Source organism: Botryllus schlosseri, chromosome 11, assembly GCF_051294905.1.
Source record: "Botryllus schlosseri isolate E-star chromosome 11, Bs_hap1, whole genome shotgun sequence".
Taxonomy (NCBI): domain Eukaryota; kingdom Metazoa; phylum Chordata; class Ascidiacea; order Stolidobranchia; family Styelidae; genus Botryllus; species Botryllus schlosseri.
Genome location: NC_137246.1, coordinates 8701629 through 8720522, shown reverse-complemented (window position 1 = coordinate 8720522; position 18894 = coordinate 8701629). Strand labels below are relative to the sequence as shown.

Sequence of the window (18894 nt, the reverse complement as noted above, 5' to 3'; positions counted from 1 at the left end):
GGTCTAAAAGCGCGATATGCCAACACGAGTTTTCACGGCGATGTGTGAGAGATGCCTATACCCGAAAGTGCGACATGCGAGCGCACCCATAAGAACACATGGCGAATCACCACAGATCCCGTAAGAATACACGACAGGCGAATCGCCGCCACCGCCTATAGCAAAAAAGGCGAGTCACGACCACGAGTTTTCACGGCGAATCACGACCGCGGCCTATACCCGAAAGGGTGTCATCATCACCGCATCCATAAGAACACATGGCACCTCACCACCCCCGCCATAAGAGATAAGGGTCACCTCACCACCCCCGGTTTTCAGGCACCTCACCACCCCGCCCATAAGAGATAAGGGTCACCTCACCACCCCCGCCATAAGACACAATGGCACCTCACCACCACCGCCATAAGAGATAAGGGTCACCTCACCACCCCCGGTTTTCAGGCACCTCACCACCCCGCCCATAAGAACCCCTGCCACCGGTTGAGCGATCTACTACACTACTCATGCCACCTCATTTTGTCGCTTGCACCTTCTATTCTCTACCTTACTTTTCATTCAGTGTGCAATGTGCATGCCTCTTCTTTACTTCGCCTAGGGCTAGGCCAAGGTGGGTGTCTGATCTTGAAGACTACTCCAAGTTGTTTCGAAACCTTCCTATCTTTTCATTGTATCGCAGTCTTGTGATGTTTTGCAACGATGAAAAATAAACCGGGTGGATTGATTCAAGTCGAAATCCAAGCAATTTCTTCTAAATGACTACTAGCCAGCCTTCAGGATTACTGGACTAGAGCTGTTCAAAATAACTTTTTGTTCTGGATTCCAGTCGGTCAGTCAATAAATTGTCAGGTTACCCTAAAAAACGCTGCACACCAAATTTGTTTCAATTCTAACAAGCATAGGGCTCCGCAGATGTTCAATATTTTTGTTATTTCTTTTTAAATAATAAATAGAAACTTTCTTCTCCTGTAGCAATGCGGCTACTGGTTGGAATTGAACCAAATTTGGTGTGTAGGCTTAAATTAGGTAACCTAACGATTTTAACACGTATAGCCAGTACGATTTTAGAAAAAAAGTCATTTTTGAATTCCCCTAGTGTACCTGTACACTGTACAGTGTACAATCTGTACATACAGAAGACGTTTGTCATCTGATATACCTTCTATTGTTGTGACCTGTGTTCCACGTAATTTGTGGCTAGGTAGCGTAGGAATACTTGGCTCGCAGTGGTAGACGCGCGTTCCTCGCGTCAGTCCTTGATCTGACAACTTCATCGTTATATAATAATCATATTGCAGTTTCTCGGAGCAAGAGTACGTTTTACAGATCCGCGTGTATTGTATTGTATTGATAAGGCAAGACATTGGTGCTCACAGCCTTATGCGGCTTTGTGCTCCACGACAATGGCCCAATGGCAATTTCAACTTATTTTTTCCATGGCGACTTTTCTTGCACAGATCCTCGTGTAATATGGAGCCTACACAGTACAGTATGTCCTTGTTCATTGTTCATCGTATGACTTTCATATAGTTGGCTATCATTCTAAAGCTTGATTGGGTAAAACGAAGTCAACACTGTCGCGTATAGCTGCTTCACGTCGCGATGAAAGCCTGCGTCTCGCAATATTCTGTAAAAAGAAGAAAAGAACGGCTTATGCTACTATGACAAGATTAATGTCACAGACAGAATGTGGCTCTCCAACCTGCTGTCGGGAATTGGACCATCCGTATGTAATATATATAGGCCTCCACTGTAACACATTTTAGCTTATAGGCCCACTCCGTAGTTAACCATTGCAATGATTCCGAGGATAAATGTTACCGAGTATGTTTGATGCTTACACGAATGTGATTGATTTCAACATCGGCAGGCGCGGGTTCCGGCGGCTCTTGATTAACTGGCACGTTGTGCTCCATCTGCGAAATTTGGGATAGGTAGCAATCGGTGCTACAACAAAGGCGCTTAGCACAACGCCGCATTTTTCTCACCTGAGATCCCAAGCGGTTATTTGATGAAAGTCGGATTACTGGAGGTGACCTAGATATGACACTGGTACTCTGCGCTGAAGACAGTGAGACCCCGGTGGCTACGGGAGCTGCAAACGCCTGTATTGAATATATACATATCATTGAGTAATTGCGCGTATGTGTCGATGTCAATTGCCACCACGAACAGAACGCATAAGTTAGCTTGATATGTAATGCACACGAGTTTTCCCCGGCAAACGGAATACACTGGCTTACATGAACAAAATGCCAATCTGAAACGTTGCCCAAGTCGTGATGTTGTCATTTATATTGAGTATGGAATGGATGATTGCGCTAGACCAGAGGTCTCAAACACGCGGCCCGCGAGAACATTTTGTGCAGCCCGCGACGGCATTTTGGAATTACAAGTATTCTATTATATTCAATTGCCATAGGCATATATCTTTTTTTCGATCTAAGAACTTAATGTTCACCCTGAAACTACTAGAAAAATCACTGGGATCTCAAAAAACTTCACTATCACATCACTTTTAAAAGCTACCACGCGGTAGTAGATCAGCTATTACGTCACATTTCTAGCTCACGATGATAAAACATGACCAGTTGATGATTCGTGACTGAAAATTGTGATTTGGTTTAGTGCGACCTTTCGTAAAATTACTCGATTTCGGATTGACTGGGTGATCAAATAAAAATGACTCGAGTTGAGTCGGGTCAAACGTTAAAATCAGAGAAGGACCTGCGACTAGGAACGGGGACTTGGTAATCCTATGGACGCAACAATCTATGAAACTGTCATGAGGAATAGTAAGAGATCAAAAGGTCGTAGCTTCCGTTGCGTATAAGATATATAGTTATTTACTCAGGTCAGTGTTGCAGCCATTGGCATTATGTGACCCAGTGACGTGTAGTTGGTTACATGCTGGGTGTTGTTTGTTCTCTCTGTTATTATCGGTGGCGAGTAAGGTAGTAAGTACGCTCCACAGCTATAAGACCGATGAATTCTTCGGCGATTGGACATTTCTATTCCAGAAGTTCTTAACCATAATCTGTAGACCCCATCGGGTACGATACACCACATCAGGGAGTACGAGATGCATTGTGGAATTATGCCTATATGCTGTGGAATATTTCCGTAATCAATTTATTAAAATGGAAAACAGTCTTATCGCTACTCGCGATTTTATGTGAATGGGCTGTCTGATTTTAATACAGGCACCATCAGAAATTGTGTTGAAAATGAACATGGGCTACGAGAAATCTTATTGGAAGCACAAGGGGTACGATCGCTAAAGTTAAGATACAATGCTATTGCTGTGGCTCAATAATGATTATATTTAAGTTGGTATTTATATGTTCCATTAATAATCGAACCGATTTAATTTGATTGTGGCAATTACAGGAACAATAGCCTACTTATCACGACTATATCAAAACCCGGATTAGGCTACACCGCTCAAATGCTCTGATATGCCCCCTTCAGTAGATTTTAAAATATTCTTACATGAAATTGTGGCACGTCAAACGTACACTAGCTGTAATATTATAACCCCAAATTAGACGATGTCATGATGTATTCTCTCGCATGATGTCTATAACGCATTATTTTAACAAATTTTGCCCGGCACAGAAGCAATTTTATTCAAATATTTCAAAATGTGATGTGGATTGCTTGTCTGTAAGCTCCCGTAAAATAAGGCCTACTGGGAAATTATACATTGAATATCCCTATTATTGATGCTGCGACCCGCGCCGTCATCAAAAGTAGGAAACTGGCCCGCCAACACATTTGAGTTTGAGACCTCTGCGCTAGTCAATTACTGTTTGTCTGCGTCGTCTTCAAAGTCATGAGGGTAATCTACTGTGCTACGATACTTGAAGTTGATCTTCTCGTAAATTAAGTATACTACATATATTTGTCAGGATGGTGTATCGTCAAATAGGGCATATGCTTAAAATAACACGGCCTGCATATAGCCTACAACCAGAAAATTCCAAGCATTGTGACATCACGCATGGAATGATGTCACCAGCGTGTTTCATAACTGAAAATCTGGTTCGACAAATTTAGCTCCGTAATTGTAACAACATGAGTTATTGTTGGCTTACCGTTGCTCGTCCGACATTGCTGTACTGGAAAGTGAAAGGGTCATATAGAAGTGGGTACTCATGAATTGATATTGTTTTATTTCATTTACTTACTGATGTTGGAATAACTGGACCTTCTTCCCAGGGCGAAATGTTGTAGTGCGGATTATTCTTTCGGTAGCCATACTATAAAATTGTGGTAGCATTAGTTCAAAATTAAATATAGGTTCCTGAAGGGGCCGCTGAACTTGCGTAAGAATACGCAGACCATAAATCAAACTAATCAACCTTGGGTTCCTTGGATAGCTCTTCTTGCATGTCCGCAATTCTCTGCTGTCGTTTTTTTATCTTGCCGTGGAGAACAAGATAGGTGGCACCCGCGAGCAGAAGAAGTACCGCAAAGCTCAGCAAAATAGTGGTTACCAAAAGCCAAGCTGTAACCCGAACGATAGTTAGGTTTTAGTAAATAACCGATAAAATATTTTCTCACGATTATCGCAGTTTGTCCCATCAAATCCCCATTGACAAAGACACATGCCGCCAGGAGTAGATTCATCGCATGTACCGTAGTTGCAGTCACTGTTCTCCACACAAATTAATCCTATAAAAAGCGACCTTTAGAATATATCGTTTGTGACTTTTCCTCAGCTTACTTGCGCATGAATTATCTGTGGTAAAAAGGTATCCATCTTTACACGGGCACGATATTCTCCCGTCGTCCGATGCCGTACACATCGTCGATGTGCTGTCGCAGTATTGCGATATTTCGATCGAATCTTCGCAAAGGACTGGATCAATCTCTGTAGAGATGTAATATACTAGCCTTAGCTGAGGGTCGTGTAGAAGACTGGAAAACGATCGCTCTTACGCCCGGTGTCACTGCATGTGGCCGACGCCAACAGGAGTAAATTTTCAACTGCGCATTGACTGTCTTCACATCGACACTCGTCGTCCTAAATAACGATATCCATTGACGTTTGCGTTGTACTAAATTGAGTAATAAAGGGATTCACCATATTCGTGGAAGAATTACCATTCCACGGCATACGGTGGAAAACATGAAGCACCTAATATGGGGGAATACTCCACCAATTCGATTAGCAGTGATGTCAGGGGTCGGTTACCAACTATTTGGCTTTATTCCGAACGCATCTCGAAGTTGCACCATTGTTACATCGAAGCATGTCAAAACACTCATAGGGTCATGAATAAAGCGTGTTTTTGAAAATTAGAAAATACGAAAACTGCCAATCAAGCTTGCGCTGTTTGCTCCTGTATCCGTCCCGTACCGTCAATCCGACATGTGTAAATTAACTTGCTTCTACCAAATTGCATCCTGGCTACGCCGACGGACTTTCATTTACACCAGTGGCTCTTAACCTCTTTTCCTGCAGCCCCCACTTTCGAAAATTACCAGGGCCTGGCGCCCCCAATATTTTAAGGACGGTAGTAAAAACAAGGCGCAAGAGTTCGGATTCCGGTTGGTCTCTACGGTTGGGACTTTTAGTATTGGCAATAGCTTGAATCGCACCCGAGGACCAATCGACTAATTAACGCTATGATAATTCTATGTGCTATATATTCGGGATCAAATCAAGGTTGTCATAAAAACCATCGGGTACCGGCTCATACCATCTGGTCGATTAACTTTTACATTAATGTATTCCCAACAAAGCAATCCATATCACATAACGTTCATGTAGGTTACAGGTCACAACGCTAAATATCATCATCCTTCATGATACGATGAAGAAATATTCTGAAGATTTGATTTTGTAGCTCTCAAATCCAAATATATTTAGTTAATCATTTCGACCGAAAAGCTTCAAAGCATCTTTAATGTACTTGTAAAAAGAGCTCTCACTCTCGCTCTTAAAAGTTGTACGGTACCTCCTTATTCGACTTCGACACACTGCTCGCTGCGGGATAAAATACTTATTGTTCGAAACATTTTTTGGAAAATAACTCGAGGTAGCGTGATGATAATATTTTAACGGGGAATTGGCGATCTAAAAGTACGCGCAATTAATTTTACATAAATTAGAATAAACCACTGCATACATGGAAACATGTTGCAAAGATGGCCGGCATATAGTTCGCGCGACGAAAATTTTCGAGATTTTGTCGAACGTTAATTTGCAATGAGAACTCAGGGATATATAGAAGTGTTGTTGTACTATGTCCCTACTGAACCCTCTACTGCAGGGGTGGCCAATCTTTTCGGTCAAAGGACCGCATGAGATTTACGAACCATTGCGCGGGTCACTTGAGTGTTGATGACTTTTTTTAGGCTTTCAATATGAGCGAAACGGATGATGTAACGGTGAAAAGGAGACGTATATTTATACGCATCAAAATGTATAACAGTTTTGATATGAAGACGCAGTGTGTATAGACGATCTAGCCGCGCGCATCGCGAAAATATTTTAAAGATGAATAAATTCGATCAATAATAATGTTACTTATACATTTTGTGCAAGGGTTTTATCGTCGACGATTTGTCTGCGAGTGCACACAGCACACGTCGCACGTTGGGCGACACATCCACTCACAATTTCGATGCTAATATAGTTAAACTGAATTCTGTAAATTGGGCGTATGGTTACTTTTGAACTTTCAAGGGGTACCAATACTAAAAGCGAGAAATCGCGTGACAATACATCGCGCGAAGTGCTAAGAGAAATGTCAAGTCATATAAATCTACCACGAAATATTCTACTTTATGGTCATATACAAAGATCTACGAAAAATGTGACTGGCCCCAGGCCACGCCAATGCGTCGAAACTGATATTTTAATCATCAACATCACAAGTTTCGAGGTCAGGCTAATCAAATCTGTCGTTGGCCTTACAAATTCACGATAAATTACATGGATAATTTATTTTCTTGATATTAGAACTAATTTCGAGAATTACCTCGCGGGCCACGGGTTTGGCCACCCCTGCTCTAGTGCGACGTCATTTTTCTTCAACGCCCCCCATACCGCCCGCGAAGCCCAGCGCCCCCCCCATATCACACCCTGGGCATTTCGGCCCCCTTCAAAATTCCAAACGCCCCCTGGGGGCGCTGGGGAAAGGTTTAGAAACACTGATTTACACAATATAGTCATCACCATTACTTTCGATGTAATGTTGGCCCGTCCCTACACTCTTAGCCTAAGGATGGTACATAAAAACAGAACCTACCTCAGAATTATATCGCCGTATATATCAGACACAACATTTTAATCGTAATGATGCTTGACAAACTAGGACGAGCGCAAATGAAGTACGAAGGAACGCAGGCATATAGGATCGTTGGTAGGTCTAGCTAGGTATATGCACGGAACTATGCACGTGGACAGGGGCACGTAGGATTTATATAGCAATGCATTCACGGCGGGGATCGTAAAGTTGGATTATCGTTCAAGTCGTTTATCGCGTTCATCAGGATTTAACAACCCCATGATTAATAAGACCGGTTGATTGCACCGCATGAAGTTAATTTAAATCTCGCGATTTAACAAACCGGAGTAAACTATGGATAACTCTGCGTAACATTCCTATGCCCATATATTTCCGATAATGACCGAGACGACTGTCTCCTAGGTAATTGCTTCAGTGAACATTGAATAATCAGACAATCAACGAATTGTACGAATTGCACAATGAAGAGAGCGATATATCTATCAATATTCTCTAATCCGTTTCGTCGCTGTACCGTCTGATTAGGCACTACTTTCATTTTGCGATGATGATAATTCTACATATAATATTCAGTATCGTTATCAGCAGACGGCCGTTTCATTCAACAAATTGACAACTGAGAGCCAATAACGCGTTTTCCCATTATGATGCAAGAGATAGCACCACTTGATTGGAAACTCGGGACACCTCGAGTAATCATCGCTCGTAAGTCGTAACTAGGGCTGGGCACAATGATTCGAGTACTCGAATCTGAATCGAGTAATAATTTTAATGATTCGAGTCGAGTAGTAAAAGACGATTTTTTCGAGTACTGAAATTATACGCTCCTCGCAACTGAAAGTTAATTCATCAACCAGACTTATAGTTTCGATACTAATTTCACTGCTAAAGCCTTGAAACTTTGATTGGGCGTATCGTAGCATACGAGACATAGAGTACAAGCTACGAACGCTACCGGAAATAGCACGTTTTCGAAGTCATGATCATCCCACAACATTGTTACCAAGTGCAATGAAATCGGTATGGTCGAAAAATACCAAAGTATCTTTAATGTGATGGATGACAGGCATTATATTCTTTGTGGTCGCATAAAAGGTACATATTTGAACTTTGACACATTACATTCTGTTATGACGTCATAACGTGTGATACTCGATTACTCGACTCGACTCGAAGCATATTCAGTGATTCAGAATCGAATCACCCAGTTACTCGATTTTGCCCAGCCCTAGTCGTAACATTATCGAACTTCATGCGTCGCGATTAGCAGTTTTCAATCTGAGGGTTAGTATTCTTCCGGATCAGCTAACTTTATGATCTCCGCCTAAAATGCGCCCCGATTAGCAGTTTTTAATCACATGATTAGTAAACTCCCGTATCAGCTACCTTTATAATTTCTGCCCTTACAATTTAAACCATGAATCCCTCATACAACCTTCTCTACCGCAAAGTAACCAAAAGAACTAAACTAGCGATTAAATTTATACAGAAAACGAAAAACGCCGACTGATAATGATGATTGGCTCAAACCGCGCAATAATCAAATTGTAATTACTAGGGCAAGTTTTTGCAACTTTTGCAACTTTTTACAGCTTCCAACAGCTTCCTAAATACTCGGAATCTATGTAGGGGAGATGTGGTACCGATGGATCACTGGGACCGAAAATACTTGAAAAATTCTCCATGATAATTGCATGATTACACTCCGTGAATTTGTCTACAGATACATGCTGGCAGAATCTTTCCTCACATGCAAAAAAATTCGACCTGCGTGAGTTATGGGGTCTGTGAGGAATGATTTACGTTTCAGGAGGTGTAAAGTAAATTTGGATCGACATTTTCATTTTTCTATATCACTTTTCAGACTAACAAACCCGCCATAATTATTGATGTGAAGTATAGGGCTTGTATCAGGGTAAATAATGGCACATATTTTTTGAATCAATACTATCCTCGAGTGAACTATTTTCAATTCAATTTCAATATTTATGGGGTGGGGGACCTATGGTACCATAGCCAAATCAAGCCAAATAGATGGACCAACTAATCACTTAACAACAGAAACTCGCCTACGTATATATAGGCTGTAAATCATAGTTACATGTGGTGTTTTGTCGCTATTACGAGGTATTTGAAAGTCAAAATGTCGATTTGCGGGTAATATGTATGTGGTATTAATTTTGTAAGTTTGGGCGTAAATCAAAACATGATTTTATACCAACATTTGAGTTGCTATATTCTATTTTTTTCCTCAAGGTCGTGACGAAACATTCTTCATTGGCTTGCTATAGCTTAGCTTATAGTACACAACGAAACAGTTAACAAATTTGAGTTTTTGAGCGTATGTCTCATAGCTCCCATAGTCGTGTGCCTTTGGACCCACCGGGTGAGGACCGATGACACGTTCGAGCAACAAATTTTAAACGTTTGTAAATATTTTTTGAAAGAGCAGATATCCATGTTAATGTCCGCGAAAGGTAGATGTTGTATCGAAGTGTTGAGACAGCAAAAGATCTGCTATTGTCGGCTGAAGATTTGAGGGCCAGAGATCATTTTGCAATTTTTGATCCATCGGTACCACATCTCCCCTACTATGATGTTTTGAGTTGTTTGGAGGGATTTTATACTGTAACTTTTCCTATTTTTCTTGCCAATTTTTACTGCAACGTTTATCAATTATTGCGTAAAAATGTAAAGGAGTGATTCGAAAATATGTTATAAATTATTTCTAGTATATGGTTATATTCTCATTGATTTGCATAACAAAGAGCTATGTGATGGGTTAGCTACATCTCACTGTGTTATCTATGACAAAATGTGTTGCCACAAAGAAGTTCAACTACCGCTGCCAAGCACGACCGACGACCGTGCCCGAACAATATGTACAATGTACATAGATCGCTTTAATGATTCTGTCGTTTAAATTTGAGTTGGTTCCCCATTTCATGAATGCCCTGGCGAGACCGCCGAAAATTACATTTTCACTGGATCACCTTTCTTAGGCTATTGATTTTGTTACAGTCGCCAAGAGTGAGTTTTTCTACAACGCCTAGGGTCGAATTTTCAGACCTAGGGGGTTTGGTGTGTGTTATTTGACTTATTCTAGGGCAGGACCGGGCAATATACGGCCGGATCCGGCCCGCGACGACGTTTTGTCCGACTCGCGGGCAGCTTCCCGTCTTACCTGATAATGTGGCCCGCGGCCGATCAGTCTGCCACGATTCCCGACTACTTGCTTACTTAGTCAAATTTTAGTGACTGTATGTATCCGTGTGTGCGCACTGCCTAGCGTGCGAGAGTGGAGCTTACGGGTAAGTTCGTCGAAGCGAGAAGACTTGCATTGTCACATTTACTATGTACTTAACCCTAATGTTGTTTGTGGTTATCATGCTGTTTGTCGACTGCAATGGTGATTTACGCCAGGCCGATATTTCTTATTTTTGATTCCGTAACCACCAACTGGTAGCATGGCACACGTCCAGGCTTGTGAGACACCGCCTAATAGTTATGCCGATGAGATGGCAAGGAGGAGCCTAGATCAACTTCCAACACGTAGGTAGCAATTCTGGAGTCGGACTCGGACCCACAACACATTGGGTTTTGTAGCTGTGGATTATACCACTACACTATCTTTCCATCAGGGCTATATAGTTCTATATATACCTGCTTTTCACCTACTCAACCCTAGTGAATGATCTTGGTAAATTCGGGGTAGGCCTACCGGGCTTATCGAACAACTTAAATTCTTAATTAAGGATTGCACCTTGTGTTGTTTCATCAGAGAGAAGCAGACATGGCGGTGCATGTATGACAGTGGTTCTCAAACTGGGGGGGGGGAGCGTAAAAGCATCTGAAGGGGGGTGCGAAGTCACAGTTAAGTGAAAAATATTTTGAAGGGGGGGGTGCGATTTACCTCAAGCTCACGGTATTTACTCTATCTATTGTTCGAATTTCATATTTGAGATCTCTCTCATCACTAGCCAATAGCCATACATAACCTTTAAACGCCATCAAACTATCCGTTGGGATGGCTAGCATTCTCATTCACTTCTTTAATATTTGTTATATCACGATAAGGGGGCGCGGAATTTTCCACTATCAAAAAGGGGGGCGTATTTAAAAAGGTTCGAGAACCACTGCTGTATGACAATGCTGTTCTCAAATCAACATTCTCTTCGTCATTATCGGCGAGAAATTGATTTGAAATAATATTGCTTCGTTCAAATACATTCATGTATAGGCCTATGTGAATAAATGGGCAAATAATGTATTGATTCACCAATCCGGCCCACCAAGTAGGGGAGATGTGGTACCGATGGATCACTGGGACCGAAAATACTTTGAAAATTCTCTATGATAATTCCATGATTACACTCCGTGAACTTGTCTACAATTGCATGCTGGCAAAATCTTTCCTCACATACAAAAAAATTCGACGTGCGCGAGCAATGGGGTCTCTCACAGATGATTTTTGTTTTAGGGGGTGTAAACTAAATTTAGATCGACATATACATTTTTCTTTGTAACCTTCAACACGAACAAACCAGCAATCATTTTTATTGTGAAGTGTAGGGCTTGTATCAGGCTATATAATGGCACCTATTATTTTTTCAGTACTTTCCTTGAGTGGACTTTTTTTCGATTCATGTATAAAATTCGTAGGGTGGGGACCGATGATACAATAGCCAAATCAAGCAAAATAATCATGCATACTAATCATGAAACAAATGAAACATGTCTACGTACAGAAAATCTTTATGTAATAATTGCATATGATGTTTTATCGCTATAACGAGGTAGTTGGAAGTCACACTGTCGATTTTCGGACAATATGTATGTACCCTCAAATTTATAAGCCCGAGCCTAAATCGAAACCTGATTTTATGACAACATTTGAGTTAATATTTATTCTATTTTTTGACAGTTGCGACCAAACATTCTTCTTAGGCTTGCTGTAGCTTTGATTATAATACTGAGCAAGAAAAGTAGTCACATTTGAGTTTTTTAGGGTATATGTGTCATAGGTCCCCGGGTAGTGTGTCATTGGACTCACCGGGTGGGGACCGATGACACGTTCGAGCAACAAATTTTGAACGCCCATAAATATTTTTTGAAAAGACGGATATTCATGTATATGTGCGCGATAGGTAGAGCTTGTATCAAAGTGCTGAGCCAGCAAAAGATCTGCTGTTTTCGGCTGAACATTTCAGGGCCAGCGATCATTTTCCGATTTTTGATCCATCGGTACCACATCTCCCCTACTTAATTTTCCTATATCCGGCCCGCCGACTGGAGAAGTTGCCCGCCCCTGTTCTAGGGGATGGGTTATCGCTATGATGTTTAGCTTTTTGGGGGAAATTATCCCCGCATTGCGTAACTTTGTTGCTGTCTACCGCGAAAAAATGTAATTTTTGGCGGTCTCGCTTGCCAGAATGTCGGTGAAATGGCAAAATAACAAATTTGACAGCTCTGCAGGAACTAGGTTATACAACGGAACCTTTCTAGAATCTCTTACCCTACTAATTCAACAAAAAATTTAAATGCAACTTTTTACTGCAACTTTTCTTAAAATTAACTGCAACTTTCTCGCGATTTTAGTGCAACAAAAACTTGCCCTAGTAATTAAAAATGAAATAAGGTAATGCTGTCCCCGTCGCAAACAAGTCCGGTGAAATATTTGATCAACATTCTGAGAACGGGGTTTCTGAATTTTGAAGTATAGGTTCTGTTTTCGAACACCACCTTCAGGGTGTCAATACACACTCTTTTGACTTAGAAAGTACCTTATTTTTGTTGTCACCCGCTTCCCCATTCCCCATACCTATCCCAGCCCGCCAATTTAGAAGGCTGCGTACCCCTGCCATATGGGATATTCATCGCTGACTCACTTCTTTCGACAATTTGAATGCAACCAGTTGAACTATAAATGGCGCGGATTGAAAATTGTCCTCTCCCCTACAAACTTACAAACAGCGGTTCCGCCTCCAGAAAGGTTTCAAAAATACTTTGAATCAACGCATCATTGACGTTTGGTTCGTCGTCCGTTACTAGCTCGTAGGATACTTCTCCGGAATTTTCAGCGAAATTTAGTATGCTGACGCCGCGGAACCAAGGTTGGGATGAAAATGCGTTGTTCACCTGTATATAACCATGAATATTAAACAATGAAAAACGTCTGCGATATTGTACACTTCAAATCGTAAAAACTTTAAATGAACAACAAATATTGCGATTTCTTTACCAGTGTTTCCGCGACACCTTCGTATCTTTGTGGAGTTAAGTTTGGATCCACTTGAAAAACAATTCTCCCTCCAAAATGCTTTACTGGAATTAACACATAAGACCATAAAAGTGTGTATTAGCTACTGAGAAATTTGAAACAGAATAGAATATACCATCATTATTATTGGTCAGAGGTGGTCAAAGTGGTCATCGTTGGTGCTCAATTAGTTGTAGAAGTATCATCGTAAATTTATACTCAATACCAACTTCAAGTGAAGTAGAAAGTGAAGGTCGAAAGTAGGCCTACAAAACAAGTGAGTAGTTTCGAAATGTAGATTTGGTTGCGAGGGCGCATACTTTTAACAGGATATACAATGCATACTATATTATACTATATATCTACGCGACTAACGCAAAATGATTAATAGCACTACAAATATGTGACTGGGGTTATTTTGCTCATTTGGTACAACAGTTTGATTGATAAAGGTAATGCTGGCACATCCCAAAACTACTTTTAACTTTTTTTCAATATCATAGTATAGGTAGGTAGGAAGTGGAATTGGCCTTTAAAAGCTTGACATACATACATACATACATACATACATACATACATACATACATACATACATACATACATACATACATACATACATACATACATACATACATACATACATACATACATACATGCATGCATACATACATACATACATACATATATACATACATACATACATACATACATACATACATACATACATACATACATACATACATACATGCATACATACATACATACATACATACATACATACATACATACATGCATACCGACAGTCAATCGCGTGAGACTACGTCTACATAATGTAAGTGTTTAACCTGGTAATGATTATCACGCAGCATGCAAAGATATGAATCGACCTCGTTTGAAATAATGTTGTCAGTTGAGGTCCTCTACGACAGAATAATAAAGAACGAACGCGCATGATAACTTCTTACTCTTCTCAATACACAATCCGGTACTGCTCAATGAATATCCAGGCTTGCAAGAGCATTCCGATGTGGAATTTCTTGCAACGCAGTGTTGATTACTGATGCAATCTCTATCTTCCTCGCAGTCTGGCAATTGTATTTCAATATTACTTTTGAATAAGATTGGGATTTGAGCTTAGGCTAATAGGCTACACTATAGGCCCGAGGACGCCAAATGTCGATACGTTGCAAATGACATTCATGTCGCGTCGATCAGTTTTTTGCAGCGCCGCTATATAGTCCAGTTGTATTAGATTAGTCATTTAGCAATTCAATGGCAAGGGAGGGAAGATTGATATGAGGAATAGAGGATAGGCTGCATCATCTAATGTTGAAATTCGTAGCATTGACTGATGATTTGATACGTAATCTTCCTTTGTTTTTATACCTCGACTTGATGGGCATATAAGTGACGATATCATGTCTGTTTGCTTATAATGTACTCGATTATAAATGTATGAAAATCATACCCCGCATAGCGAAATCCGAGCTTGGCTGCAGACTTGTCAATGTAGAAGAAGTTGTTGAGGCTGTTGTCGAAATGGTCGTGCTCGTAGTGGTAGTGGTAGAGGTTGTTGAAGAAGTGGTGGTCTCTGTTGGGGTCGACAGTTCCGAAATCGTTGTTTCGTCATCGTCGATGTCTGACAGAGGTGCAGTGGTGACAGCAGCTGCGGTAGTTACGTCTTCTTCTCCTGATGCTTCATCATCATCAAGATCGAGTGGCCTCGTAGTGACTGCAGATGGAGCTTTGGAAAATGAGGAATATCTTAGCGTATGACACGCAGAAAAACTAACCTTGAGGAATTCATAGCGGGCTAGCGTGTGATATGTGGATGGCAAAGAAATTATAGACTATAAGCAGGGTTGCCATACCGTCCGTATTTCTAAGATTTGTCCTTATTTTAAAGGGTCAGGTCTTAGAAAACTCAATTGTCCGTATTGCTAAGAAATGTCCTTGTTTTCGACTTGCTTCCTTATTTTGTCTTATTTTCAGCAACTGCAGAACTTCGATCGTTTTCTTCTGGTATCTGTGTTGCATATTATTCTAAAATTATGCTTTTGCGTCGAGATTCTATGACATCATGAATTAACGGAACTCGCGTGGCGTACATACCAGAGTATTTGGCTTCTAGGTGCTGAGATAGATAGAGTGACTGGTATAGCTAGAGCAGGGGTGGGCAAACTTTTGAGCTCGCGGGCCGCATTCAACATCCGCATTTATTCGCGGGCCGCAGTATATGAAACTGGGATCATAAACCAAAACGCAATATTGATATTTGATTATTATAGTGAGGACATAGAGATAATATATGTGCTTATTTAAAACAAGCCAAACATTGCTTTGATGATATCGTACATGCGTCAGAAACATATAGTGGCGAGATTTCATAGGCTGGCGGACCTCAATAACCAATTTGTCAAAACTATAGAGATGAAAGTCAGGATTGAAATTCAAATCTTTGAGCAGCGATCTGTTCACAGATTTACTAATTCCACTTTTGGTTCAGTTCCAGAACACACAATGCTGACAGCATCCTAACCATGTTAGCTTCAAACACGCTTCTACTATGTGTAGATAAAATTTAAATACCCCAATTCCACGCATACAGATAACGAATCTACCTAAGACATGCCCAAATAGTTTTTTATGAGCACAACACTTCAATAATTAAAAAAGGAGTGGCCAATCTGAAACCCACTCGTGATTCGAATTATTTCAATTTCGTTGCAGCTATCTCGCTGTGATATTAAGTATTAACCTTAGACCAGTGCTTTACAAACTTTTTAAGACACGCCCTCCCCCCCTCTATGTCGGTGAAAGATTTCGCGCCCCCTTATCGTCATATCACAAAACGCAACCAGGTTGCTAGCAAACCTAACGGGTAGTTTGATGGCTTGGAAGGTTACGACTGTGGATGAGAGATTTTTAAATATGTCATTCAGACTAAATACAGAGCAATAACTTTGAATTATATTTAAATCACGCGTAGCGCTAAATAATTTTTCAGTTAAGCCCAACTTCGCGCCCCCTTCAGATGCTTTCACGCCCAACAGTTTGAGAACCACTGTCTCAAAATTATCACGGTGAAATATACTGAGAAAAAGTTAATCAAGTCCCTGCATTAATGTGATTTTTATTAGCTTGCGCATTTTATCAATACCTTTTTAAAAGGTTTCTTCAGACTCTCGCGGGCCGCACAGAACGGTGTTGCGGGCCGTAGTTTGCCCACCCCTGAGCTAGAGTGACCGTATAGCAGTTTCAGCTATAGACTACCAAGCTATCGCAGCGGACGTCATTTTAGCAGTAAACAGCAGCACACAGACGCCAACTTGCGAGGTACCGTGCGCCACCTAGTCCACCTCGTACAAAATGCTCAAACGCTCCAGCAATTTTCAACTAGTATTTAGGCGAATCCGTGCGACCTCGTCAGAGACGTCGTCGATATAATCATGAAATAGTTGTCGCGAGGCGAGCTACTCAATACGATGCCGCAATCATAACCCATTCGTGCTTTACGCAAGAGACGAGATACTGATAAGAAGATTGGATCCGGGCAAAGTGCGGCCCGCGAAAAGTTGCATCGAATTCTAAACATAAAGCCTACTTTTGAATGTTGATGAGTGGAAAACCACAGGCTGTAAAAACTGAACCGCAAATTCGTTCACTTTTAAGGCTGTTCAATAGCATACCGCAATTACGCAACCTACGTACCTCGCATGCGTAATCAAGATTCAAAATAAAGCCAATGTAGCAAAGAGTGCCGTAACAATTAAAGTTACAAGAAGTCACTCTTTCTATGTAGTTTTGTGTTAAAGTTAAAGACTGTTCTCTCTTGTTTCGGCGAAGTGGACTAAGGAAAAGAACAGACTTAGTGAAAGGACAGTCAAGAGATCCATGAACCACTTTTTAGTAACAAGGAGTTGCTGGAGCAGAATGTTTCTGGCAAAAAGTATTGAATGTGATATGCCACGGTTTGAATAAATAAAAAGTATGTACGAAATCGCTTTTTATGTGCTAATCTAATTTTTCGACTGTCCTTATTTTTGTGTCCATGTCGATGGCAACCCTGGCTATAAGTCTTGGGTGTACGACTTAGTGCAGTTAGGGCTCATGACTAGGGATAGGCAAAACGATTGGAGTACTCGAATCGAAATCGTGTATTTATTCTAATGATTCGAGTCGACTAGTTCGAAATGACTTTTTCTAGTAGTAGAAGAATAGTTTCTATATAGCTTTCCACTGTGGAAGTCTCAAACTCTCAATTGGTCGTATTATAGCATAAGAAGCATATAGTTTCGCACGTTCGTGGAAATGAGATAAGCGTTAGTGGAAATGAGATAGGCTATCTGTGATGTCGTAATCAAGCGACAGCAACTGTCACAAATCGCAATTAAGGTAATGCATAAGTGGCACTGCTGTGGTGGTAAGTCGTGTGCACTTGGGAGGAGAAGTTAAGGGCTGGGAATCGAGACCCATCCTTGTGAAAATACAATGAAGTCCAATATATCTACAATTCCAATATTTATAGGCTCAGTTGTACTTGAGCGTTTTTTTTAAATTAAATATTTGTTTTATAAGCAACAAATCGGCTTCAGAATATAGGTCATATATGCACGTTGTAAGAAATTCCGAACCTATTTGAAATCCCTGATGTACCCACATATAGACGTTAGCATTACCTGCGGTTGTCTGAGCAATAGCAGACGATGTGAACAAGCACTGTACGCACAAGAATATCGCTGTAAGCTTGTAGCGAAAATTCGTTTTTTCCATACAGGCTTACGGTGGTATATGCAGTTCTTTTCCAACTTGTTATAAGCTGATAAATCTATATGTTTGCCTATATATGTTATATCCATAGACTCTCGAAGATATAGAGATACTGAAAAAACTGTCGACTCACAGCAAGGGCTAATTACCCCGGTTTCAATCGAATCACTCATATACTGGAGTTTGCCCAGCCCTATACTTATAGCACGTCTCAGTTCCGGTCTAGGTTCTATTGCGTCGCTGCCTATACACTGTTCCGTGTCCGGATTGTGAAAATTGGAACTGTGATAAGGTCGGCCTATTTATGGATAACATCAGGGTTGTAATGACTAGAGTCACGATGTTTTGGTGAATCGACTTGACTCGAGTCATTTTTTCAAATGCAGAAAATGACTGGTCTCGAGTCAATTTTTGTATTGACTCGACTTGTACTCGAGACTAGGACGGCACGACAGACTACTATTGTAACTTCGAAGAATAGTAAAGTCACCACGTTATTGGTATTTCGTCTATCAGTCCTGATACTTGGAAAATAGGGCCAGAAACTGTTCGGACTGAGGAAGATTACGATATTATGAATGCGAGCCATTCTATATCACTCAAGTG

General features: G+C 40.8%; 1 protein-coding gene across 1 annotated transcript; it reads right to left on the bottom strand.

The window, feature by feature from the left end:
• Window positions 1–1311: 1311 nt before the first annotated feature.
• Window positions 1312–18426, bottom strand: LOC145450668 (uncharacterized). The gene is made up of 14 exons (XM_080329176.1): window positions 18198–18426; window positions 14987–15262; window positions 14484–14603; window positions 13501–13583; window positions 13227–13397; window positions 4942–5026; window positions 4727–4873; window positions 4564–4674; window positions 4362–4507; window positions 4188–4259; window positions 4095–4118; window positions 1986–2102; window positions 1839–1913; window positions 1312–1624 (listed from the first exon to the last, which is right to left on the bottom strand). The coding sequence occupies exons 1-14, from the start codon at window positions 18289–18291 to the stop codon at window positions 1535–1537; spliced, it is 1611 nt and encodes a 536-aa protein (XP_080185302.1). The 5' UTR covers window positions 18292–18426; the 3' UTR covers window positions 1312–1534.
• Between the last annotated feature and the right edge of the window lie 468 nt (window positions 18427–18894).

Coding starts and splice junctions, on each gene's coding strand:
- LOC145450668 (XM_080329176.1), bottom strand. CDS start 18,291: ATGGAAAAAACGAATTTTCGCTACAAGCTTACAGCGATATTCTTGTGC. Junction 2,103..4,094: donor GCAATGTCGGACGAGCAACG/GTAAGCCAACAA, acceptor TATTCAATACAG/GCGTTTGCAGCTCCCGTAGC. Junction 1,914..1,985: donor ATAACCGCTTGGGATCTCAG/GTGAGAAAAATG, acceptor CAAATTTCGCAG/ATGGAGCACAACGTGCCAGT.